This window comes from Rutilus rutilus (assembly GCF_951802725.1).
Source record: "Rutilus rutilus genome assembly, chromosome: 20".
Taxonomy (NCBI): domain Eukaryota; kingdom Metazoa; phylum Chordata; class Actinopteri; order Cypriniformes; family Leuciscidae; genus Rutilus; species Rutilus rutilus.
Genome location: NC_140225.1, coordinates 22,657,397 through 22,685,034, shown reverse-complemented (window position 1 = coordinate 22,685,034; position 27,638 = coordinate 22,657,397). Strand labels below are relative to the sequence as shown.

General features: G+C 36.9%; 1 protein-coding gene across 1 annotated transcript in view; it reads right to left on the bottom strand.

Annotated features, from left to right (window-relative positions):
* Positions 1-26,662, bottom strand: part of tarbp1 (TAR (HIV-1) RNA binding protein 1) — a 31,733-nt gene extending 5,071 nt beyond the window's left edge. The window contains exons 1-28 of the mRNA XM_084390642.1: positions 25,667-26,662; positions 25,489-25,586; positions 25,012-25,081; positions 24,785-24,930; positions 22,992-23,044; positions 22,788-22,885; positions 22,527-22,662; positions 21,134-21,230; positions 20,023-20,112; positions 19,745-19,907; positions 17,972-18,223; positions 17,790-17,887; positions 17,388-17,546; positions 15,438-15,643; positions 14,318-14,537; positions 12,618-12,806; positions 12,303-12,493; positions 9,385-9,456; positions 8,986-9,106; positions 8,703-8,813; positions 7,270-7,422; positions 6,961-7,047; positions 6,682-6,881; positions 5,091-5,172; positions 4,719-4,890; positions 4,326-4,505; positions 2,387-2,511; positions 1,825-1,961 (exon numbers count right to left, since the gene is read on the bottom strand). Coding sequence (XP_084246768.1) covers positions 1,825-1,961; positions 2,387-2,511; positions 4,326-4,505; positions 4,719-4,890; positions 5,091-5,172; positions 6,682-6,881; positions 6,961-7,047; positions 7,270-7,422; positions 8,703-8,813; positions 8,986-9,106; positions 9,385-9,456; positions 12,303-12,493; positions 12,618-12,806; positions 14,318-14,537; positions 15,438-15,643; positions 17,388-17,546; positions 17,790-17,887; positions 17,972-18,223; positions 19,745-19,907; positions 20,023-20,112; positions 21,134-21,230; positions 22,527-22,662; positions 22,788-22,885; positions 22,992-23,044; positions 24,785-24,930; positions 25,012-25,081; positions 25,489-25,586; positions 25,667-26,543 — 4,583 coding nt within the window. The 5' untranslated portion in view covers positions 26,544-26,662. The remainder of the gene's footprint in view (positions 1-1,824; positions 1,962-2,386; positions 2,512-4,325; positions 4,506-4,718; positions 4,891-5,090; positions 5,173-6,681; positions 6,882-6,960; positions 7,048-7,269; positions 7,423-8,702; positions 8,814-8,985; positions 9,107-9,384; positions 9,457-12,302; positions 12,494-12,617; positions 12,807-14,317; positions 14,538-15,437; positions 15,644-17,387; positions 17,547-17,789; positions 17,888-17,971; positions 18,224-19,744; positions 19,908-20,022; positions 20,113-21,133; positions 21,231-22,526; positions 22,663-22,787; positions 22,886-22,991; positions 23,045-24,784; positions 24,931-25,011; positions 25,082-25,488; positions 25,587-25,666) is intronic.
* Positions 26,663-27,638: the final 976 nt, after the last annotated feature.

Genomic DNA, 27,638 nt, shown 5'->3' with positions numbered 1-27,638 from the left:
ATACATATACATATATACACATATATATATATATATATATATATATATATATATATATATATATATATATATATATATATATGTATATATATATATACACACACACACATATATATATATATATAGCTTGAAATGTCTACTTTTAAGCAAAACAATTCAAAACGAATAGAAACAGACTACTGTAATCCGTATAAAATGTGCAATTCTCTCTATAGGCGCGTTCACTACATTTGGACATTTTTGTGTAATTATATTTATTAAACGTGTAGAATACTTTCCAAACCGTTAAATATAGTAATATAAATGTTACATATAGTATTATGAATTCAGACGTTCATGATATAAAAAAAATAAGCATTTTAGAATAACTTTTAAAATGGAGTGAACAAGGAGCAGTTTTTCCATGAGCGGAATGGAAAACCCGGAGTGGACTCCGGCGATTACAGAACGCTTAGAGTGCAGAGAGGAACGTGCTTTCGCTCCACTCCAGGCTTTGATCACATCCCCCTCAGCAGGGTGAATACACCTTATATTTCCTTAATTTAAGACCTATTCAAACTGAAATTAAGACATTTATTACACTATTAGAGAAAGGTACGCATATTTACAGCCTTAAAAATTATGAAAAGTGAATTTAAGACATAAGGACAGGCAGGAACATGCAATTGACGGAAATCCGTCGCAGACTCGCTACAATTAACGGAAATCCGTCGTAGCGATGGAGAACTTTAATCCCTGTGAACCTCTAGCGTTTTAAAAACAAAACCATGCATTTTGCGGAAGAAATTATTTTTGGTTGTGCTTCTGCTGTGCATGACTGTGCAGATGAATATGGTTCTCTCTCATAACAAAAAAAAAAGAAAAAAAAAAAAAAAAGAGAGAGATTATCCTACTGCTCATAAAACATTTACTAATAGGCTCGAGAGATATAACCAGTTTAGATGAAAAGGATCTCAAGCTGACTAGCTGAATATGTTATTGTATCTAGATACCAATTAATAGACATGGTACTTCCTGCGCTACAACAACCCATAATGAAATGACCCTTCACAATAGATAATGTTTTACAATAAACTCTGTTAGAAAGCTACAAATGGCAATTTATCGGTTCACCAGTTGAGTAATAAAACCACCATCTCAGCGTCACCTTTACAACATTTCAAACCCCTCAATTCTTGCCATCTCCGAAAAGCCAAGCTAATGTTGATTCTTGTTTTATGACGAGCTCTGTCGTGTTCTCTTTTTGCCTTTTTGCCAGCAGACTCTCCTCTGTTCAGTGTTTTTTTTCTTTTAAAGGTTCAAGATTTAGTGCGCTCCATGATAAACTTTATCGCTCATTGAGACAACAAACCTATGTCACTCCCACATAGCATCTTTTCTCTACTTACAGATATGACTAGACATGCACAGGCGAGTGGCCTATGTACGCAACTTCCAGCGAAAACCATCCCGACCTGTCTAAAACAAACACTTATTTGATAGGCTTACCATAGTGAATTAGGGTAAGACAAAAAATATGTTTTGGAAGAAGGATTGAAAAAAAAAAAGCTACATTTTTAAAAGACGCATCCTTTTTTATCAAAGTCATCAATTAATTATTAGGGTCACTGATCCTTAAAAATTTATAAATATCTTTGCATTACATAACAAAATGTAAAAACTTTAAATGTGGTTGTCAAACATTTCTGTAGTTACTCTGCTAGGACATTTGCTAATATGATTGAAAATTCATATATTTTTTAGTGTGGCTGAGATGTACAAACACTTTTTGGGGCCACTGCATATAGACAGAATTTGGGTGGTGAGTTGGAGGTGTTGGTTTACCCGAGTAAAAGGAGGCTTCTCTCAGGAAACGTGTAATCTTGTAAACTCTGGCTGTTGGATGTCTGCTCTACGCCTATTACCCAATATCCCTCTCTCTTCTTCAGCTGCAGGTAATCTGACAACTCGGCGGGCTTCACCTGGAAAATGAAGGCAGATAACTTGAGATTTCTGAACGGCTTCATTAATCATGACAGATTCAATCAACAGAATGCTCATGTTCTACATTTCACCCCACAAAACCGAGCTTCTGATGGTTTCGTGTGGTACGTATTTGGCTGATGTAATGCATGATTATGAAGAATAACATCTCTAGGCTTGTTTCAGCTCACACTTAGAGGAAATATGAAAATAGAACTATTTCTTTAAAGCTGCAGCGTGTAATTTCTGCACCCCTAGTACCACAATTGTGGAAACAATTGTTTTGAAAAAAATCACTATATTTGCAGTTTGGATTAGTTTTGAGCAACCGATATATTTATCAAAAAGGCTGCAAAATAAACTGAACAGAAGTGATAGTCTATACAAATAAAGAATCTATATCTGGCCAGAAATAAAACCCCACCTCAAGCATTGGCAGCCACAACTCTGAAGACACACTGAGCGCCTGGAACTGTTTATCATTAATGTGTCGTAAACTGTCCAGAACCAGAGCTTTGGCCCCAAAGATCTCACACGTCCTGCACAGACCTGGAACAGACACACAAACACTTGGGGTTTAGTCCTCTGATAGTCTTAATAGTAACGCGTCTAGATAGATAGCTATTTTTATATTTAATATTCCAAATAAATGCTGTTCTTTTGACTTTTTATTCATCAAAGAATCCTGAGATGGGGGTGTGGGGGGGGGGGGGGGGGTGAATTAAACAGTTTCCACACATATATTAAGCAGCACAACTGTTTTCAACATCAAATCAGAATATTAGAATGATTTCTGAAGGATCATGTGACACTCAAGACTGGAGTAATGATGAAATAGAACACAATTGCAATAATTGTACATTATTAATGATTTTACAGTATTTTTGATCAAACAAATAAATGCAGCCTTGGTGAGCATAAGAGATTTCTTTCAAAAACCCATTAAAAAAAAAACATTTCACATATATTATATGATACAGACATTCATATTCATCTGTGGTTTCTTTTATCAGTCTTGTTGAATGCAACTGAGCACATCGATATTTATTCATAGAATGTGAATGAAAACCATATGCTTATCAAACGAACAATAGTTGGCTTGTGCAGAATGTTTGAATGTGATGAATGAGCCTTTTTTAATGAGCTTGTGTTAAAACAGATTTGTTGGTTGATTCAGAAGGGAAGATGTGTGTGTTGAATGTCTCTGTTATAGTTGCAATGATGACATTCAGAAAACAACAAAGATCAAACAGAATGAAAACAGTGTGAGACACACTAGCATCTGTCACAGCAAAGACAATGAAGACCATCACAGGATGCACTCAATAATAGGGCTATGTTTCGCCAGGAATCTGATGATACGATATGCATCACAATTTGATATATTGTGGTACTGTAAGAAAGGTGATAATATATTGCACTTTTTCTTGTTTAATCTAATTTTAGAGAACACCTATATACATAAAACTAGAGCAAAAACTTGTATTTCATTTTATTTAATCAAAACAGTGGGATCTACATTTATATCTATATCACTAATCACTATTTTCTTTAGGTATATATTAGTTCTAGGCAATGATTGTTCGCGATTAGTCCAGGGTTGCTGCACACTTTTTAGAGTCAAATTTAAGGCTTTTTAAGACCTTTTTAAGGCCTGAAGAAATAAAAATGAATACCGTACATTAGGGGTGCGCAATATTGACAAAAATATATCTTGAAATTTCGATATAGTTTTGTTGATAATAATTAGATGATATTACTGATTGAATTTTTGTACTAGTACCATGGCTGGTTTAGGCCTGTTGTTGACAGCAGACTCACAAAGATTTTTCATATTCTATGTTGAAAATGAATGACTTCCAGCCACCGGCGGCGGTGTGAACGCACAGTAAGTCAATGTGTCATCTAAAATTTTAAAAATAAGACTTTTTATGGCCTAAAATGTAAAAAATCTAATTTAAGACTTTTTAAGGATCCGCGGGAACCCTGTAATCGCATCCAAAATAAGTTTAAGATAATATAAAATAAAAATATATTTAAGAAATATTTGCATATGCATATATATATATATATATATATATATATATTACAGACAGAAACAGAAAGTGCATAGTCCAATCCATGACTACATGACACTGTTTTATATTCAATACTGTAAAGCTGCTTGTTTTAAAGCAATCTATTGTATTAAGTGCTATATTAAATATGCCTTCAATGGAGTGCTGAATTGCAGAGCAGGTTCAAACATCCACATCGCTATGATCAGATGCTTTCTGGGGTTTAGGGTTATACATAATAAACAATTGTATTGATCTCTTCTCCTATATAATATTACTATCATTAATTTTGTCTATTTGTCTTACCGCCCAGATTGGTGGGCTTGTCGATGAGCGATGCGACCACCAGGAGGTTGCTGGTGAGTTTGCCCAGGCGTGCTGCCCTCTGCTGGGCCATGAGCTCAGGCTCCTGCTCCTGGACGCTCAGCTTCCACGGGGTGATTTTCTTCTGAACTTCTGCCCAGCGCTCGTCCTGCTCCAAAACACCTATCAGACATATAACGTGTGCTTGTAATGTAATGATTTCACTCTTCTTCTAACAAATTAGCTGGTGCTGTAAAACACTGAACATTAGAGCTGACAAGACCATATCCCTCACACTGATTGAAACAAGGGAAATAGCTGAAGGTTCTCAGATTCTTGTGTTTTTTATAAGTGTGGTGCGGTTCCTGCTCTCTGCTGCCCTCATGTGGCGATTACCTTTGTCCTGCTGGATCCAGTCACCAGGCTGGAGTTCACAGAGATCCCTCACACGGTTCTTCAATGGCAGGGCGGCGCACATCGGGAAGACAACAAAACTCTCAAATTTCCACAGTGGAAGCCACTCATCTTCTGACAACTCTGAGAGACTGGGAAAGGTCTGGAATATTGTCTGGGGGAGCAGAGAACGTGATGCTGATGGATTATGACAGCACAGAACAAATCACATTATACACAGACAATAGAAAAAAAGGTGTGTGTGTGTAAAGGAATAGAATATACAGTTTGTACAGTATAAAAATCATTACACCTATGGAGAGTCCCCACAAAGATATCAAAACCGTGTGTGTGTGTGTGTGTGAGAGATCTCACCTCAACACTGTAATCCCTGATTGGGTGGAAAGCACTGAAGAAGAAATGCTCCTGGATTCTAGACCAATTTTTCATTGCATTTCTGTGGAGAAAAAAAAAAACAAGTTTTAAAAGTCTCTGGTATCTCCAGGTTTCTTCTGAAAATCTAAGAAAAACCAGTCCCAAAATTTGTCGCTATAATTTAGGATCGCATTCGCAGGTCTATTAAACCCTGTAAAGCAGATATGGAGTTCATATTAAAGGAGGAAAAAACACTAGTTTTATTCAGAGGCCCAATCTGAGCAAAAAAATAAGCAATTTGGTGCACTTGCTGATAAAAAATTCTGATAGACTTAAAGGTGCTCTAAGCGATGTCACGCGTTTTTTAGGCCAAAACATTTTTTGTCACATACAGCAAACATCTCCTCACTATCCGCTAGCTGCCTGTCCCCTGAACACACTGTAAAAAAACGCGGTCTCTGTAGACAGACCAGGCTCCACAAACAGCAACAAAAACAAACTGGCCCAGCCTTGGCCACGAAACATAACAAACAGTGTTCCAGCCAATAACCAACAAGAATGAATTGGGGGTGGGGGTTTGGGGGTTAGTGCGCGTGCACATGAAGGGGGGTGTGGGGAGTGGAGGAGAGAGAAGCATGAAGAGGGAAGTTAGCTAGAGGAGAGATGTCCTAGACAATGACAACGACTAACGTTAAAAATGTATATTCTTGAGAATTTTGATATGGCCGACACACGACCAAAGAGACGACATTCCGATGAACAAATAACAAAGAAGAGGGAAAAGGACCAGTGAAGTCCTGAATTTACATCGGAAAAGCGTTCAAAAGGTGGAGAGAACTCCACCGGCAGAAGGGCTTCCAATCCGACATTCAGGTGGCTCTGTCTTTGCTGGACAGGTGGGTAAATCCAGTTTGTTTTTTCTAAATGGTTCATGACTGTTTCAGGAAGCACGGAAGGGAGGGGGAGGGGACGGGATGAGGAGGAGGGAGGATCGAGCTAGCCTCCGTTTTGTTTGACAATACTTTGAACAACAAGTGACGTCACCCAACATCGCTTAGAGCACCTTTAATGTAAATTAATGAGATCTGTATCACAGTATAGCAGACTACTTACATAAAATGGTTATAAATATCAGTTGTCACTCTATATCTCCCAATAATATGCCTTAGTAAGATATTTAAATGCTTATTTTTTTCTGATCAAAGCTCTGTAGTTTTTATTGTGGGGGGGAAAAATATGATGACTGACAAATATACGTTCATTAAAAGCCTGAAGATCACATTTTAATATGATCTTTCGAAAAAACAATAATGTATGGATAATCAATTAAACCTAAATAGCTTCAGTCCAATAAGTGTTCTTCTTGAAATATTAAAGTTCTTACATTTACTATGTACCACGACCTGAAGGGGGACATTTTTACAGTTATATTAAAAGGCCTTTTGCTTGCTAAAAAAGCATAAACTATCAATTAGACATCAGAAGGCATTTTGCAAAGTTGATCATGTCGATAATTTAGAGGCCTTAGAAATTCCCGAATCAAATAAGATGCAGTGAGCTTTACAGGGTTAATGAGTGAATCTTTTCTCACCCGGTGTTCTGCATGGCTTCAGCCTGCTGTAAACAGGCCTGGACCACCGTGGTCAGCCCACCCAGGTTTTCCTCCAGGACACGGGCGTCCTCCAGCTCCCACACCCTCTTAAGGGCGAGCAGGGCATAGAGACGAACGCTGAAGTTATGACTGAAACACCACTGCAGGCTCACCTCCACAGCTCTACGCCACTGCACCTCCTGAGAGAAAACACAAATAAATATTGATTTCTTCCAGTTCGCAGAGGAAGAAATTAGATTCAGATGATAAAAACTGCACCTTATCTTGCAGTTTCGGGAAGAGGACGTTCAGGTGCACGAGGACAGAGAGAAAAGTGCAAATGCTTGTTTTTGTCTTCTCATGCTCCTGCAAAACAAATGATTTACCAGTAAATAGACATATCTACATAACTCAAGCTGCTGTGTGTAGCATTTTGGATGTTAAAATACTTCCTCCTGTCCGAGTTTAATCTAGTTCTTTTTTTCTACCGCAGAACTTGGAATGAGAAGCATTCAAGCCTGGTTTTGTTGCGTATGTGTCGCACCTGTTTGTAGATTGAGGTTTGTGTGTTGATAAGTTCAGACTCACCAGACTGAAACAGTTCCACAGGTTCTGGATGCGAGACGGGTTCAGATGGAGAATCAGGATCAGGGTCCATTCGATCAGGTACTTGACGGATGCTTGGTTACTGCAGAACCCGGCCTCACACACGTGACTCAACACACAGTCCGACACAAACTCCTGTGACAGATAACAAAGTACACTATTAAAGTGACTATATAAGTCTTACCTGCTAAAAAAAAACGTAACTAATTTTCATATGGAAAAACAGATTTTTTTTTTTTTACAAACACACACATATAATTTTTTTATTACATACGTGTGTGTGTGTGTGTGTGTGTGTGTGTGTGTGTTAAGTTAAAAAAGGTTTAATAATTTATATAAAATAAATTGCATTTTTTTTATATATTTACACACACACACACTATATATATATATATATATATATATATATATATATATATATATATATATATATATATATACACACACACACACACACACACACACATACATACATACATACATACACACACATACATACATACATGATACACATTTTATATATATATATATATATATATATATATATATATATATATACACACACATATACACTATATATATATATATATATATATATATACTGTATATATTCTGTATATATACATACTTCATATATATCTATACATTAAAAAATCTAATTCAAATATATATACAAAATCTGATCTTAGTTCATCTGCTATTGGCATGTTTGAGGATAAAATATATTACTTAGTTTGCATCTCATGTTTGTAAAAAAAAAAAAAGAAGAAAAGATTACAAACAAAACAAAAATAGCAAGATTGTTTTATTTAGTATAGACTGCATTAGTGCCCGCCCACTCTTTCAGCAGCGCTGGTTCCGCAAGAATTTTTTCCATTCATTTTTCCCATAGGGATTTAAAAAAAAGTTTTTGATAAAGTATTATAAGCCATGAACCAAGCCAATCAGCCATGAGGTGAATCATAACATTACAAACTTCGATTTGAAGCAAAAACAAAATAATAATAATCGGTACAAGACTGTGTATTTTATGGCTTTACGACTGAGAACTACAATCCAGTAAGGCTGTCTTTAATGGTTTACAAGTTATTGTTAAAAATCTGTTTCCCTGTGGAGAAAATGAATGGAAAAAGTATTTCCGGAACCCGACTGTTGCACTCTATTACAAATAACAGCCTATATATAAGTCGTCATTATAGAATATTTAATTAATATTTTTTCTTCATTGTGACCATCTTACTATGTAGGCCTGTTATACATCCACCAGATTTAATCGAGTAATGTTTAGTAGAAATGAATGAATGTTAATATTACTTTGTGAGGTTGTTATCAAATTGGTATCGGGCAAAATCCTAGAAATCAAAGTGTATTAATATGCGTGTGTGTGTGTGTGTGTGTGTGTGTAGAGATCTAACCGGTCTGAGTTTATGCAGTAGCAGCAGCAGCGTCTGCCACACGCGGTTCTTCACTCTGTGCTGGATGGAGTTGCTATAGTAACGTACTTTGGATTTGGAAATCTCGGCATCCTGAGGGAAGGAAAGGAGAAACAGGAGGGAACTTTAATCATAAACACATGCAATAACCATGAGAAGAACAGAAAAGAATCAAACACACACTCATTTTTTTCAGGAAGTGCTTTCTTTAAGAATTGAACACCCAATTTCCAGTAAGAGCTGTAGTTAAGAATTGAACACAAACCTTCCTCAGTAGTCGTTGCACGAGCTCTTCCATCAGACGCTGGTGGAGACGATTAGATGGATTCAAGCGGCAGAGAAAAGCCAAAGCACACACTCGAGGAAACTGATCGTCTCTGTTATCACTGGAAATGAGATTCAGAATAATAAATGTAAATCAGCATCAAATTATTTGACATGCTATGAGGAAAAGTACAATGAATGTATTTAATTCAAGTAGTTTTGAACCACAGTCTATTTATAAAAGTCATGCTTAGTCAATGATGCCAACCTCTAAAATGTGCATACCACAACATTTCTTCACAATTATGGAATGCTTTAATGAAACATTACTCATTAATGTATCAAAAGTGACCTCTATCTTACAAGCATTACAAACAGCTACAGTAGTGTTGCGGTTTACCTGCTGACAGCTGTGTTTGCTGCACAAGTATCACCAAATTGCTCAACATAGCTTTGAACCTCCTGAACAAGCCTGAAAGCAGGAATAGGAAATTAATAAAATTATAATAGTGTGTGTATATATATGAAATTGTATATACACTGTATGTATATTTATGCACATATGCGTATGTATTAGTGCTGTCAAATAGATTAATCGATTAATATAAAATATTACATAAAAAGACAAAAATACTAGGGCTGAACGATATTGAAGAAAAATGCGATATTTAGATAATGCTTAAAGAGTGTAAAATAAATTTAAATGATCTTTAAATTATATGACCTACATACGTTTCACATTCTTTTTGTGACAAGAAAACATCCCTTCAACTTCTGAAAGTTTACAGCAGTGTTTAACTATAGCATAAGAAGTGTTATATTAACATCAGTGTAAACCACGGGGTTTAGGGTTCCAGGTAAGCCTACATTAGGTTTATTTAACAACAGAAACTGAATAATCAAATGTAAAAATAAAACACGGCTTAGTTTTCACTCTATGCATTAAATATAGGTTATATAGTATACTGATTCTTGTTAAAGCTACAAAAGTTATTCAGCCAAGAGCAGTGAGTGATTTTCTCTTTGTCTTTTGTTCATGACCCCAGTTATTGAGAGCTGTTGCGATATGCATATCACGATATATATACATTTACGATATTTCGGTATATTGTGCAGCCCTATGAAGTCAATATACTGTGTGTATATTAGGGGTGGAACGGTACACAGAAGTCACGGTTCGGTTCATACCTCAGTTCAGACATCACGGTTCGGTACAAAGGAGGGAAAAGCAAAACAAAAATGCAGAAGGCTTGTGCATGTCTCAGGCTGTACCACCAAAGGAAAATAAATTACTTAAGCCTAAGTAAGCCCCTTAATAAAGTAAAGGCATAAAACCAGTTCATTTGTAGTGCACTGACAATAGGTTTTATATAATTAGTTTATTAATTAAATTAATAAAAAGACAAAAAGACCTTGTGATATGTTTGTACCTGAATGAATTGAAAATTAATTTGCTACATTTCAGATTAATATATTTGTTTTCCTTAAAATATTAATTAACAGTAACTTAAACACTTTGAATGATGTCCTGTATAAACAAAATGATAGAGTATGTTTTTATGTTTCCAATGTTCGATCGCGCCCGCGCCTCACACACACACGCGCACACAAATATAAGTAAACACTTTGCGACTTTTCGATCGCGCCCGCGCCTCTCTCTCTCTCTCTCTCTCCCACCCCTAAAAACTACTGTTACATATGACAAACCAGAAAGAATTAAACAATTTATCACTGATATAAAATAAGAAAATAGCATGATTACAAAGTCTAACATCTGCCTTTTTTGAACTGTCATTATGAAATGTATTATAATTATAATTTTACAATAGCTCGAATTAATATGAAATAATGTTATTTTCTAAATACTGTATGCTAAACAATGATGTACATTAAAAAAAAACCTACCTGATTTATTTTTAATCCAATTCCCTGACATTGCCCGCTTCTGATTGGCAGACACACTGAGGGGGCGGGGCATTACGTAAACAACGACAAACGAAAAGGCCAATCATTTTGCAAGAACGCGAGTATTTTTGCATATGTCTCAGAATGCTTTTCACAACAGTGGTAAACCTTCTTAAAATGTACGTTTTTATCATTTTTTTTATGTGCTCAAGATTTCTCACAAACAGCTCTGCGATATAACCAACTTGTTGTTTAACTTACAGCTCTTTGCCTACCGTCATGCACACTGATAGCCAGTATCCGAACTACAAATATAGGTTATCCTCACTGTAAAATTGTGCTGTATAGGCAAAAAAAAATATCCCTGACAGACTGTATATTGGAGCGACATGAGCGTTTCCAACTTTTGTGTTTTATGCACTTACATTTCTAAATGTTTTCAATCATTTAAAATATCTATCACCTGTCATAAAACGGATTTTATTCATCATCTGACAATAAATATTTCAATTTCACACACTTTACGTTAGTGCAATGACAAATTAAAGCAGTTATTTTATTTTAGAAGCAAACATGTATTCGCAATATCTAGGGGTTTTTTTTGTTTTTTTTTACGAGTAATGTAAATATCAAGCGTGCCGCACAAGCCCTGAAAAGTGAAGCCAAAACGTCTCGAAACACCCAAAAGTGTTTTACGGCTTAATGTTCACTTAAGGTAGCCTATGTCTAAAGAAATTGACTTAAAAAATAAACCTACGCTAAAAAAAAAAAAGTTACTGGAGTGATGATTGTCACAACTATTTTACAATATTGCTCTCTATATTTTATTGAATTTATTTTTACAGGTCTACCATTATTATTCTTATGTTTTAAATGACTACGTTGAGAAAACGACTAAACAAAAAAAAGGTATGTTCCAGTATGTTATTTTTCTCAATACTACACGAGGTAATAAAACATTGTTAAGTTGGTGAATGAATCGGATTCTGTGTAAAAATAACGAACGTGAGAGCACAAACATGTGAACAGCTAAAGCAGCTCAGATGAAGTCGGTTATCGTGGCGATATGCAATATCATAGCAGCACTATCATAATGTTAGAGTTAACATTAGGCAATTATTTCACAACCTTCATTATATGCACTTCGAAAAATTACCGAGGTCCTGACCTCGTGGACCTCAATGGCCCTGCCTACTTCCGCTCTATAAAAGTCCTGCGATAGACAGTAATTCTATAAAGCTAGTTTATATATATATAAATAAATAACTTTTGATACTTACAAACTTTCGTTAGATGTGATTAATCGTGATTAATCTATTTGACAGCACTAATAGATAGATAGATAGATAGATAGATAGATATACTATATTTATTTATATATTAATATAAACATTATCTTTCTTAATGTTTGACCTTTGGTCTCTTCTGAACACTGGGCCATACACATAGGCCTCAGTCAGGATGTTGAGGTGTAAGAGAGCCGTACTGAACACAGCGTCTGACTGGACACCCTCTGCTGGAAGCCACGTCTCACAACAATGCTGGATCAGAACATTAAACACCCCTGATCGGATCTGAGCCAACTCCATGAGCTCACTCAAAATCTGTCAAAAACCAGAAAGCTTTTATTATATACACTAGCTATATATATTTTTTGCTCACAAATACCTCTAAATATGTTGTGGGTGTAAAGGGAGAAGGCGAAGTGCTTGCAGATCTTTCCCCGACCTGTTGTATGCAGGCCGTGATGCTGGGGTTCTGTTCCTCTGTGAGCTGCAGAAGCCCATGGTCAAAAGCTAAGCGCACGAATCCCTGCAGTGTGGACCAGAAGTCATGAGGGTTTGTGCTCAGAACCTGAACCACCTTCCATGATGCACATACGGCCTCAACGCACAGAGATTCTTCACACTGCACCATCTGCTGGAGAAAATACACCCATGAACTAAACACGCATCACAACAACGTAACCTGTCCGTAAAAAGGCACAGAAAAATGATATTCAGAAAATCATATTTCTACAATTGCAAAATTCCTGATGTTATTATGTTACTGACACTTGTTTGGTACAAGAAACCTCAAGTAAGATTATCAGTTGACTTTAAGGAAGACAACATAGATAATAGTAGAATATGTATTTGTTGCCCTTTAAATCTGAAATGATAATGGTTACGTACTCTAAAGTACACTGAGGAATGCATGTGTATATGTGTGTGTGAGTTCATCTGTTTTGTGTTTCAGATTCCAATGGACGAACAGCTTGTCATTTTTCATCACAAAAGTTGACGGCCCGGTTCACGTTGCAACTCACCTTTTACCATACCCGTTTAAATACCTGTATCTCCTCTGTCCTGGAAGCTTTTTGCTAGATTTGTTTGACTGCTGCCATCTTGAACACACCTTGTTAGCGCGAATCTGTTTTTTTGTGATTACATGCTGTTGCTAGAGTTTATTATGTGTTCCTTTACAGTACTTGCCCGATGCATTCTATGTTATGTATATGTGGATGTAAAGTGTACAGTTGTGTATGTTCTGTCAGTAGCACTTTAAGTCCTGTTCCAAATGTTCATACTATGTACTTATTATAGTAACTAAAATAACTGGGTAATAACTCTGAACCTACCCCTAAACCTAACCTTAAAGGGATAGGTCACCCAACAATGAAAATTCTGCCATCATTTACTCACATTCAAGTTCTTCCAAACCTGTATGAATTTCTTTCTTAACACAAAAGAACATATTTTGAGCAAACAGTTGAGGGGCCCCCCATTGAGTTATGGAAATACTATGGAAGTCAATAGGGTCCATCAACTGTTTGGTTACCGACATTCTTTAAAATATGTTCTTTTGTGTTCAGCAGAAGAAAGAAAAGGTTTGGAACAACTTGAGGGTGAGTAAATCATGACAGAATTTTCATTTTTGGGTGAACTATTCCTTTAACCCATGTAAGTACCTTACATTACCCAGTGTAGAACACTTACTGTAAAATAAAGTGCAAGTTTCTCTCTTCTCAAGTCGTCACGTTGTGTGAAGGCTGAAGAGGAGCGAGTAGGTAAGCAAGTCGTGCAACATTCATTGTGCACCGCATAGGAACATCCCGTTGTATTAGACACACTAGGTTTAGGAGAGAGTGCCACACCCCTGTTTGTTTTGTTTATTTTAATATTTAGAATAGTTTAGTTAGGGCGTTTCACGCTGAAGACTTTTCTGTTCTACATTTTATTTAATTGTCAGTTTAGATGATAAAACTAGATGAGTTTCATTTATTTATTTTGTTTGGTACCTCTCATGCTCGCCTTCCCATCTTAGGTTGTTATTTGTCTCTTGTAAATATAGATTTTTCACCTTTTTAACTTGGCACTGTACATACAAATAAACCTTTTAATTTAATTCAAGAGTGCAGTCTATGTCCTTCTCTTTTGCTGCCCCACCTGTGGCAAGACTGATGCCATGAAGTCCAGCACCGGCAGAACGAGATGGCCAGGCAATAATGCCAGAGCGTCCACCGCAGCCCTCAGGACCTCAGGAGCTTCAGGACCCCAGACGGTCCCAACAGACTTCTGCAGGAAACTCAGACACGTCCACTGATCTCCAATAAACTGGGCCACAATTCGCCCCCAGTCCTTCAGCAAGAGGCCATCTTCTGGATGACTGGAGTAAACACACATTCATACATGAATAAGTGATAATGCTCCTCAGAAAAAATTACTTTGATAAAAGTTCTCCTCCATATGGATGTGGAAGATTATGATAGAATTGACATTTTTGGGTGAACTTTTCATTGAAGACCCACAGCAGCCATGATATAAGTAGGTAGCTTATTTAAGATGTTTTGGGAACACTTTACAAAAAGGTTCCATTAGTTAAATCCTAGTTAGCATCACCTAACATTAACAATGAGCAACACTCTTTGTTAAGGTCAGTTAATAAAAAAATACAAATCTTCATTGTTAGTTCATAATATTAGATACAACTTAATTTTAATAATGTTTTGGTAAATGTTGATATTAACAGATTAATAAATGCTTATTTTTCATTGTTAGTTTATGTTAACCAATGTAGTGTGTAATGTAATGTTGGTAAGTTCACCCAAAAATGAAAATTCTGTCATTAATTACTCGCCCTCACGTCGCTCCTAATGCGTAAGACTTTCATTCATCTTTGGACCACAAATCTTTTTGATGAAATCTGAGCTTTCTGTCCCTCCATGTCTAAATTCAAGTCTAAAGCCTAAATTCAATCTGTTCATCATATAAAGCGATCATGTCTCTTCAGAAAATGTGGACTAAACTCAGTTTATATGGATTAGTTTTATGATCTCTTTATGAACTTTTTGAAGCGTCAAAGTGTCAGTTGCGTAGCTGTCAATGGAGGGACAGAAATCGCTCAGATTTCATTAAAAAGATCTTCAGTTGTGTTCCAAAGATGAATGAAAGTCTTACGCATTAGGAACAACGTGAGGGTGAGTAATTAATGACAGAATTTTCATTTTTGGGTGCACTATCCCTTATTGCAAAGGTCTACCGAAATTGTTTTAGAGCTTGAACAGACCTGACTGTCGCAGTTGTGGGCTTCAGTAATGTCTGGTTGAGATGCTGGGATGATGATGATGAAGGGTAGAAATAGTCAGTCAGCGAGTGAAGTGATCTCATGGCCTCAGACTGGGACTTCAGGACACCTCGATCAGCCACGTCGCACAACAGCGCAAGTGTGGCCATACTGACCGCTCTCTGAACCTGTCCTGGCACAGAGGGATTCTGGGAAAACACAGTTTAGATCTCATTCCATCAGAAATTGCCATCCACTTACAAAATGTTTTAGTAGCTGTCTAATTTGCTAACTTGGAGCTAACTTAAAAAAACATCCAAAATTATACTGAAAAAAATATATATATGGAAAATATACTGGGGAAAAAATGAACCAACACAACTGAGGTTTAGCTCAAAGAATTAGGAAAAAAAAAAAATTAAACAAGACTTGTGCTGCTCGACTTACTTTATGGTTCTTTTAAATACTTGAATCTAAATTAAATATTTCTGTAATGACAGCCTAACTTTATATTTGACTTAAAAGTGAAGGGAAATAGAGCATAATACACAAAAGCATTCTAGGGATGAAAACCTGTAGAATTTTAGGCTTGGTAAGATTTTTAATGTTTTTGAAAGAAGTCTCTTAAAGGTATAGCGGAGGATTTAATTTTTCCGGGTGGATCATCAAGACTATTGGTCCTCCCAAGTGTCAATCATTCTGGTGATATGTTTACGTAAGGCCGTCGTACGTGCTCGTGCACACGATTCACACGATGGCGTGCGCTCAAAACACAGGTTGGGCTTCCCACTGATGCCTCAGTCGCGAAGTTTCTACTTGACAGGTAAAGTTTGGCATGCTATTTGGAGAAATCCATTTAAAATCACTGCTAGTAAAAGGTAATGTAAGCTATGATTAGCTCGTGCATGCTCTCTCGTGCACACGTTTAATAGGCGTTCCCTCTCGGGAGCAGGTAGAGTGTTGCGCATGTGCATTTTTTCAAAAAGTGGAGAGGGCGGTTCTTTTCTAAAATTCGGAAAAATCCTCCGCTATACCTTTAAGCTCACCAAGACAAGTACAGTAAAAACAGTAATATTGTGACATATTTCAAATGTAATTTATTCCTGCATTGGCAAAGGTGAATTTTCAGCATAATTACTCCAGTTTTCAGTGTCACATGGCCCTACAGAAATTCTTATATGCTGATTTGGTGTACAAGAAACATTTATTTTTGTTATCAATGACTACGTTTACATGCAGCCAATAACCCGTTCAAAACCGGGATATTAGCAATAACCCTGTCGCGCACGGCCATGTAAACACCGGCAAAAACCCGGATATGCTCATATCCCGGTTTTTAAAAACCCGGATATTACCCCTGGGGTACCCCTTTTTTTTTAACCCGAATATTTGGTCATGTAAACGCGTATCGGCATATCCCCATCAAAAGGAACATTGATTTGTGTTCTGCGCATGTTCTATTCGCAAGGAATCTTGGTCTTTTGAGTAGAGACAGCGCATAAAAAAACCCGCGTGCAGTATACCGGAAGTAAACAAGAAGTAGAGGTAAACATGGTGAGACGCAGCACAGCAACACACTTTTGGAGCGAGAAGGAAAGCGCAAACAAAGGCGATCGCTATCTGCCCCGAACTATTCATTATCCGCGTGCTGCTGCTGCTGTTGTTGTTGTCTTTGGATACAGGAAGAAGAATCGGAAATGACGCATATTGCGTCTTAAGGTTGTCCGTACGTCCTGACGCTAACCGTGCGTCGCTGTTTACATCGGGATATTCCCAACTGATTACAAATTCCATGTGGAGTAACTCTCACTGCTCACGCATGTAAACGGGTTATTCCGAATGTTTCAGAAACCCAAATAGTGACCTTAACCCGACCATAACCCGGATATTGGCTGCATGTAAACGTAGTCAATGTTGGACACATATTTAACAGTTAATATGTTTGTGCTGCACCTGTTCAGAAGGTTCATTGAGGATCCTCAAGCAGTGAGTGGTGAGTTTTGGGATGTAGTTCTGCTGCAGATTTGAGCCGTACCACGAAACAGTGGAGTAAGTGAGAACCAGCTCCCTTAATACTGAGAGATAAAGTTCAGACCTCTCCACATCACATAACTAGAGAGAAGAAAGACACAACAGTGTAAAAATCCCCAGATGGTAGTTTATTTTACATGGTTTTAGGTGGTTCAAATTGATGGTCATCAGCTAGTCTAAATGGTTGATGGAACAGGTTTCGACATGGTCGACCCACTGATTAGTGCTGGTACACCACCTTTGATAAGCAATAAACAAGTTTTGACAACCCAGGCTTAGTTTTTCCCGGTAAGATTCTGTGTGTTACTGTGTGAAAACACTCACCTCCCTCAGTTCCCCACTCAACCTCCTCAGCAGAAACTCCTGCACTGAATCCACCACCGACAGCATGTGCGTCTTCAAAGCGACAGCCACAACATCTTCTACAAACATCCAAACACATCAGCTTCCATTCAGCATGTCCAAACACAGCATGTTTGTCTTCTTTTCTCAAACACAACACACACCATTCTCCTGCTCTGTATCTGAGCGTCTGCGATGCAGCTGCAGCAAGCTCAACAGTAACTGCAGGCTCTTGTCCGTCTTGTGAAGCACCAGATAGACATTAGTGCTAAGTCTCTGTAAGACATCCAGTAGAGGCTGGAGGAGCAGTTCTAGACCAGGTTCCTCATTCCTGGTCTTCTGCAGGTCTGCTGTAAGCAGTACGGCCCGCGCCAGCAGCTCGGCCTCAGCTGGATCAGGTAGACTTCCTTTTAGATCTGCCAGAAGAGAAGAAACTATACTCACGTACAGCCTAAACTCTAATATAATTTTGTATATTTTTTTACTAGTGGGTGCAGGACACTATAGTTAATTTATGTAAGTGAGGATCGCAAAATAAAGTAAACTGTGACATATAATACCCAAAAACTCTTTACTCTACCAGTAAAATGTATAAAAATTTGGGACCAAAAATAATTCAGAAACTTTGACCTGACCATGTTTTGCTTAAGTGTTTTTTCTTTAATTGCTAATGCAACCTTTTTACACCACAGACTGAACAAAATTAAGCATTGCTTGGTAATTGGTTGAGCTAAATTGGTATTATCCAATTGTGTAGAGCTGACAGCTATTCAACATAATTTATTTGTGAGACAGTCTAACAGAAGGATGGCCAAAACCAGTGAAATATCAACTGATTTGATAACTCTTGAGTTCTTACAATATTTTATTTCCATTTTCTAAACTATAGCGAATAAACTGATAATGTGAGAAATGTTGAAGGTGTCTGAATAAATTTTGGTTTGACTGTATATACAACATACTATTTTAAAGGCATAGCTAAATGTGACATATTAGAATGGGTTTATTTATGGATTGATCACTGAAATTAAAAAAAGTTGTCATTTCAGGGCTAAGCGCTAAATTTTGTTTTTTACTGGCCCCACCACAAAAAAGTAATAAATACATAAAATAGGCCTAGTTATGGTCTTCGTTGTTTTTGACCCATAACCTTAATAAATAAGTTTGTTACACCAAAAACTACTGGCGTAACTCATATAAATTTCAAATATTGTTAAAGACAAGTAAATTGCCAGTAATACAATAAGAACAAATAATCAAATAGCACAAATACAATAGAACAAAGTCAAACATACAAATAAAATAAACACAGCTTTTAATATTTTTCAGGTAAGTCTAACAGTAATTTTCATGTAGAGAAAATTAATAATCAAATGTAAAATAGCACTGCAGTCTTCATTGTATAAATTAAATATAGATTAATCCTTATTAAAGTTACAAAAGTTATTCAGTCAAGAGCAATGAGTGAGAATTTCTTTGTCCTTTGTTGTTTGATTAACATTAAAACAAAGACAGCAACCGGTTTATTAAGCTACTGTCACTTTAAGAGCTGCAAGGATCCAATATACTGTTACACCTGCGTTTTATAGGTAAACAGTTTGCTCACTTAAGATATAACAGACTATGTTTACTATGATACTCACCTAGACAAGCATTTTTTTATGTAATTTTGTAGTTTTGTGAGCAAGAAGAAGGGCATTCGCACGGTGTCTGAGAAGCGGCTTTCTGGGTGCTCGCACATAAAACTTCTCACACTATTGAATTAACTCGAATTGTAGAGGGTTGGATTCCAACGATATCGTTCCTCTAAGCCGCAATCGTTATAGTTGTCATCCTTTTAGTGTGAATGAGCATTGACAGGAATGTTGTTACAGGATTGACAAAGGATGTCGATGTAGAAATGTCCTATTCGGCCAAAATGTTGTGCTGTCTCTCACCTGAGTTGGCTGTAACAGCGAGAAAGGTCTTGAGTCGCTGCTGGACGTAGCTGAATATAGAGACACCTTTACAGTCTGAAGTTGCAGTGCGAAGTTCAGAAGAGCCTAACTCCCCGTCAGTCAGAAGAAAACGGCCTTCATTAGTCTGGAGCCAATTACACAGCTGTGATGGGAGCAAAGTTTGAGCTTTAGTACGTTGTGAATATTAGTTAAGAGACAAATACTTTGCATTTTGTGCATGACTTATAAATTCTGGTTTAGTTAGACTTTGAGTTTACCTCCTTCCAAAGTGCTGTACCCCGACATAGAGACTCATCAGCTCGAAAATGTACAAGGAAACCAAAAATCTCATCTAGAGACACAGTGGACTGCCAAAACAAGAAAATCATTCAGATATCTGTTCTGTTTGATCATTAAATTAACTATTAAATGACTTTAATTTTGCTAAGAAATGACATTAAGGAGGTTGTGTGCATGTTTCATAACTAATGGCAATGAGCCATGTTTCAACATGTGGAGGCACAAGATGTACAGTGGAGTTATTTAAATGTCAGTTTGCCTCACCTCAGCTATTGTATGGTAAAAGAAAGTCATGTGGGATTGGAACAAAGTGAGGGTGAGTTTATGATGAAAACAAGTCAACTATTACTAACCCTATAAAGCGTATAGTATTATATTTAATATGAGAATTTCTAAAGCCTCTAAACTGTCAACATAATCAAAACTTTACTTTTTAGCAAGTAAAAGGCCTTTTAGAATAATTATAAAATGTGGTACATGTGCTTTGCTGTGAAATTATTTTTATAAAGTAAAATAACTTTATACTGTTAGTAATATTTCAAGATGAACGTTTACTTGACTGAAGCAACTGATTATCCACGCATCACAGGTTATCCATGAATGCAATATTTATATACATCACATATTAATATGCGAGTATTAAATATGATTCAACAGGATTTTAAGAAATGTGTATCTCTCAATCATCATTATATTGCATTGCATTACATGTTTTGCCCCCTACAATGAAAACTTAAGCATAAAACTAAGCATTTAAATATAATCTTACTAAGACATTTACATTAATGCTACCAGAATTTCATTTTACATTTTGGACATATAAATAACAACATCTGTACCAAATTGCATTTTTTTCTGCTCACTTTGGGCCTAAACAAAAATAAAAATGAGGTGTTTGTTTTCTCCTCGAGAGCGAACTACATGGGCCACAAAATCCAGATGTACTATCAAATATAATAAAAAAAAACATATGTAATTTAAAAATTAGTGTCTAAAGGTAAGCTGCTCCATTTAAAGAGATTATTCTGACTATTATTTAATATCTTAACTGTGTTAAGGATCTGAAGGAAAAAAGCAACTGTACAGTACCACATCTGTCAGGCAGAGAGCGGCATGGAGCAGAAAACACTGTGAAGCTCCTCTCAAAAGAACCTGGTGAGTGATCATAGTACAGCGCAGAACTTCTCTGAAAAAAAAACAAACATGAAAATACAATGAGCAGATCACGTGAATTACAAACACATCTTTTTTTGTTTTTACAGTCTGTGGTGTCTATTCAAAAGACTTGGTTTAAAACTCTTGATTCAAGTATTTATTGTACGATTTTTGGTTTCGAATCATCAGAGTTTTGGGTGAATAGACTTTTAAAGGGTAACTCTTCGCCAAAATTGAACCTCGGCTCTTTTTGTTAATCTACCAGAGTCAAACTTTCGTGTAAAAGCATAATTGGAATGGAAACGCCACTTTTAAGATTGACCGTATTTTCGTTTTAGGTCAAAATGCCTTTTGAATGGGAGTGCATGGGGCACTTCTATGATAGCATCAAAATCGCTATTTTTAAAACACTAAGAAGGCTCGACACAACATGAAATTGTGCTCGAAGTATCACCAGGGGCTCTGACTACATTGTGTACACAAAGTTTACTAAAAAGAAAGGTTTTGAACAACTCACTGAAGCTGTTGTTCTTCCCGGCCGCCGGCATTTTGTAAGTCAAAAATAGTCGATCTGTATCACTGAATAATTTCATTATTATATGAGGATCCTTTTTCAAACACAAGGTCAATATTGATTTTCACTAACGACAAAACAACAAATTATCCGTGAATTTATATGGAACTAAGCTTTAGAAGCTTTTCATCTTTACTCTCCTCCCGGTTACGTTGCATTCGGAGATCGACTATTTTTCGATCTATTTTTCGAGCCAGCGGCCAGAAACACTAACTGATAAAGTGAGTCGTACAAAATCTTTCTTTTTAGTAAACTTTGTATACACAACCAATGTAGTCAATGCTCAAGTTCATGTGTAGAGCCCCTGGTGATACTTCGAGCACAGTTTCATGTTGTGTCGAGCCTTCTTAGTGTTTTAAAAATAGCGATTTTGATGCTATCATAGAAGTGCCCCATGCACTCCCATTCAAAAGGCATTTTGACCGAAAACAAAAATACGGTCAAACTTAAGTGGCGTTTCCATTCTAATTATGCTTTTACACGAAAGTTTGCCTCGGTTAGATTAACAAAAAGAGCCGAGGTTCAATTTTGGTGAGAGTTACCCTTTAATGGAGTACCAGAACTCTCTCAGGTTCCATTAAAAAATATCTTTATTTGTGTTTCGAAGATGAACAAAAGTCTACCGGGTTTGGAACGACATTAGGATGAGTAAATGATGTCTAAATTTTCATTTTTGGGAGAACTTTTCCTTTAACTCTCTCTATATTTCTCCAATTGCAGGATTTCATGATTCCAGCAGCTAGTAGTTTGTACCTGAACGCGTGGAGTCCACCAGATCCCAGTAAAGGACAAGGGGACAGACAGGACAGGGCCTGGGACAGAAAGAGCAGCGGGACTGCGCACCATTGCCGTGAACCCAACCGCTGAATGAGCTGCAGCAACACTGAACCTGAACACAATAACAACAATTATTTCTGGATGTGGAATTGCAGGATTTAGACCAACTCAAAATATCCTGAACTCTCTCTGATGGATATTTTAATATCCTAAAACAGAGACCAAAACCCTCTTTACCTCTGTTCTCTTCTGGCAAACTGCTGAAGAAATTCACCATAAAGATTTGGAGTTTCACTCCCAGCTCTGGACAATCTCTGATGTTCTGCTGTGGTGCCCTGTGAAAACAAACAGCTTAAAAACATTCAAAGATAGAGACCAAACTAATTGTATTAAGTAATAAAACTTCACCTAGTATGAATTTTAACACCAGGGGACAATTACCTGTGATAGAGAGCGCTCTCTGCAAGAACATCCATGAGAGGGCCGATAACAAACTGATAACCAGAAAAACATTCATTACCAATAAATGCTTTCACAAACTATTTTACATGCATAATGTTCTGGGTTATCACTATCTCATAAGGCATAAGATGCCACTATCCTAAACCTATAAAGCCTACTGTATCATATTTGATTTGCGAGTTTCTAAGGCCTCTAAATGATCAATATGATCAAAACTTTGCTGAACAACCTTTTGTGTTCAATCTACCTCTAACCTTCTGTCGTCTGATTGATAGTTTATACATTTTTAGCAAGTAAAAGGTAATTTAGTATAATTATAAATTATACTAAATATGAATATAAATGATACACTTATACAGGTCATTTGCTTTGAAATCTTTACTGATTTGTATAAAGTAAGAATACATTTTATATTGTTAGTGATATATTAAATATATACCGAATACTGACTGAATTTTACTGACTGAAGCAACTTTGGTTTACATGATTATCCATGCATCATTTTGATAAAAATCATGCTAAAATGTGAGTCAAATATGATACATCAGTCTTTTAATGAAAGTATATTTGTCAGTCGTCAATGCATTGCATTGAATGTTTTTCCCCACAATGTATATTTCCTTCTCAAGTGTGAGCTCAATATTCTCCCATATCATACTAGATGAGCCTGATGTAAAAGTCTGATGTATCAAATATGATATAAATTTTTTGTCTAAAGGTATGCTATACTGTTCTATTTCAAAAAACAGATTTTTCGGACTATTAATTCAGATTCAAGTCAGATTTTACAGGGTTAAAAGGATAGTTGACAAAAAAAAAAGGAAATTCTTTCATTAATTACCGTCATGCAGTTCCAAACCCATAAGATTTTCATTCATCTTAATCTTTTTGATGCAATCTGAGAGCTTTCTGTTCCTCTATTGACAACTACGCAACTACCACTTTGATGCTTCAAAAAGTTCATAAAGAGATCATAAAACTAATCCATATGAATTTAGTGGTTTAGTCCAAATTTCCTTAAGAGACATGATCGCTTTATATAATGAACAGATTTAATTTAGACTTTTATTCACATCTAAACATACACCAACTCACACATCAGATGTGGTAAATGGAAGCTCAAACATGTTCATTTGACATGTGAGAACCAATGAGGTTCATTCTCGAGTTACGCATCACGTTTGAGCTTCAGCAAGAACCAATGAGGCTCATTCTCGAGTTACGCATCACGTTTGAGCTTCAGCAAGAACCAATGAGGTTCATTCTCGTGTTACGCAGCACGTTTGAGCTTCAGCAAGAACCAATGAGGTTCATTCTCGTGTTACGCAGCACGTTTGAGCTTCAGCAAGAACCAGTTCATTCTCGTGTTACGAAGCACGTTTGAGCTTCTGCAAGAACCAATGAGGTTTGTTCTCGCGCATCAAGCATGTACGGTTGAGCTTCTGTTTATGTTCGCTAATCAATGTTTAAATGTGAATAAAAGCCTAAAATAAATCTTCATCATGTAAAGCGATCGAGTCTCTTAAGAAAATTTTGACTAAACCACTCAATTCAAATGGATTAGTTTAACAATATCTTTATTAGCGTTTTGAAGCATCAAAGTCGTAGTTGCACAGCTATCAATGGAGAGGACAGAAAGCTCTCAGAGTTCATCAAAAAGATCTTCTGAAAATCTTCTCACGGTTTTGGAACGACATGAAAGTGAGTAATTAATGAAAGAATTTTTATTTTTGGGTGAACTATGCCTTTAAGATTCAAGGATGGATGGATACCTGTGAGAATGCCAAAGCAAACGCAGAACGACGCAGTGCTTTCAGCTCTAACAGGTGATTGACTCCTTCTTTCATTACTGCCTTGTTCTCACTGTGAAACATGCGCTGATACACACACAGCAGCCAGGACGGAGAAAACAGCCCACCTGATTATGGAGAGAGTCGGGGAACAGATTTAAGACAGAGTAAAACTAATATTGTGCTTCCACATAAGAAACATGACAAACCTTGAATATCTGTTGCCGTTGTCTCAACAAGCACGTCAATCCTGTTGAGTACAGGTCGAATCACGTGAATCTAAAAAAAAAAGATAAATAAACAGCATAAGACACACATAGAGAGGTTAAATATATTAGCATAAAATCTAATTATTAAAGTGAACATAAATCCGGATGGAATATGGCATTTATTTCCATAATCCGACAAATCTTCAGATTGTTGGCCGGTTAATATGAAATTTTAATCAAATAATCAAAATATATCTTCTTTTCTCTGATGATGTGTTTACAGCCACGAGGGCGGGACAACCTGTCACTCACATGACATCACAGCAATAGCAAACCACAACCGCCCTACATTTTTTTATTGTTCAAGAAGCCTTTTCACATGTATAAATAGGCAGAAGTAGTATGACTAGTACAGTAGTTTAGACCAGTTGGGTTTCAACTTTCAAGATTCTAAAACTCTAAATAAAGTATTCTTACCTGGTTCTCCTCTAGAGTCTCTAACACTAGAGCAAAATCTTCCCAGAATTCTCTCAGTAACTGCTGTTGTTCTGGCATCCATCTGAACAGGATTTCATCTGCAGAGATCCAAGACATGTGTGAACAACGTTAGAAGTCATGAACATGTTGCACAGACAGATCCTGAAGATCATCCTACCTGTGTGGGGTTCCACGCTGGTAAACACATCTTCTTTCTTGATCTCTGCCAGTGCCACACACCTGGTGAGCAGGTAAAGCGCCCGTTTGCGGGTCACGCTGTCCTTGTGAGTCAATCCGGCCTGAATTGCCCTAAAAAACCTTTGAGATCTTCTAGGATCTGGCCGGTCCTGAGAGGTTTCCGGAGAGTAGAGGTGGTCAGAGAGAGCAGTGAGACACAACAGAACCCGAGCTGACACTGATTCTGTCTGATCTCTCTGATGCCAAGACAGGAAATCCTCCCATATCTGATGTAGGACCTCTGATTCAGCCTCTTTATGGCAGGACTTGAGTATGGTGAACCAGATCCGTACTATGATTTTTGAAACTATGGAGTCAGATAGATCTTTGACACAGCAAAGTGTGCAGGATAGAGTCCTGGAGATGATGTCTCCGTCATATGAGATGCTAGATAACAGCACTGCAGTGACTTCAATGGCAACATCTACGTCTAACCTTCCGGTTTCATTGTTGCCATCATCTCTAGTCATCAGCACTTGCAGAAGACCATGACTTACCTGCTCAGGTACATCGTCAGCCTGACAGGTACTGACACAGACTGCAAAGAGTCCACAGACAGAGCTGAGCAGATCCTTACCTCCATCATCTGCACTGGAGATCATTTTCAGGAGCGGCATGCATTGATCCCATATAACTGACTTCACCTTACAAATAAAGCGCTCCTCTTGTGATTTATTGGAAAGCTCCTTGATCAAAACAGTTAAAGCTTCAATCTCCTCTATTTCGGGGCGTGATGAGCTTGGCCAGCACAAATTATTGATCAAACTCTCGGGATCGGGATAGTGGGACAATAGGGTGCTTATCAAAAAATTTGCCATCTCCCTTATAAGATTAAAAACATCCGCAGCTTCGAAATAGTAAAATCCGGTTCGATGTTTTGCCTTCTTCACACGTGTGAACCGGTGCGTCTACTTCCTGAAATAATACGTGAACGACTGGCGCATGCGCTGTGTGAGCAAAGTTGCTACCAGCAGGGGGCGCGTGGTGGCTAATGATAACAGGAGGTCCGACAAAACATATTTTTTTAGTTATTTCTTATTTGCATATTTACATTTTACCTGATATTTACCTTGGTGGAGTTTATACTAAACGTAAAGTTTTTGCCAGTTTTAATAAAATGCTGTTTAATACAAATGTTATATAGGCCTATGTGTGTGTGGAAGGAAGATCAGGATTCTTCATTTTTTTAGCAGACTTTTACATTTACTTAATATTAATATTAAGAGCAAGGCAAATTTCTACAAGAGTGACATTATTTGAACATGCTTGGTTGGTTAATTGGATGTTTCTTGGACAACCTGGCATAAACATAGTCAGTGTTGGATTGGATACAATTATTTTTAAAACTTTTAAATTAAAAGTAATGTATTTGTTGCTTTACTCCCTAAAAAGTAAGTAGTTGCCTTAATCACTTTTTATGGAAAGTAATGTGTTACGTTACGTTTGTGTTAGCCTAGTTTTTCTCACCTGGGTTGGGCTGCAATATACGGTGGGCTTGCTTGTTTTTAATAACAAAAAGAAACCCCTATAATTCTGTTCCAAGCCAGTATCTGTGCTCCTTAAAACTTATGGCCATGAACTACGGATACACTTGACTGCTTTGAAATCTGTCTACATTTGTATAAAGTGCTATATAAATAAAGGCGACTTGATAAAAGTACAATTCATGTGCTACTACAATAGTGTTTTTTTTTTAAATACAGCTATAGATAGCACAAGCACATCTGAAAGAAGTTAAAGATAATTTCACCTGGTAAGCATCTGCTGTTTACTAACATCTGATAGACGTTAAGATGTCAGTTTTACATACATTCTAAATCATAAACATCTAGATCATAACGTCTATTTGAAATCTGACAGGAAACGTCATATAGACGTATTGCAGAAGAGCAAACACTCTAAAAAATACGTCT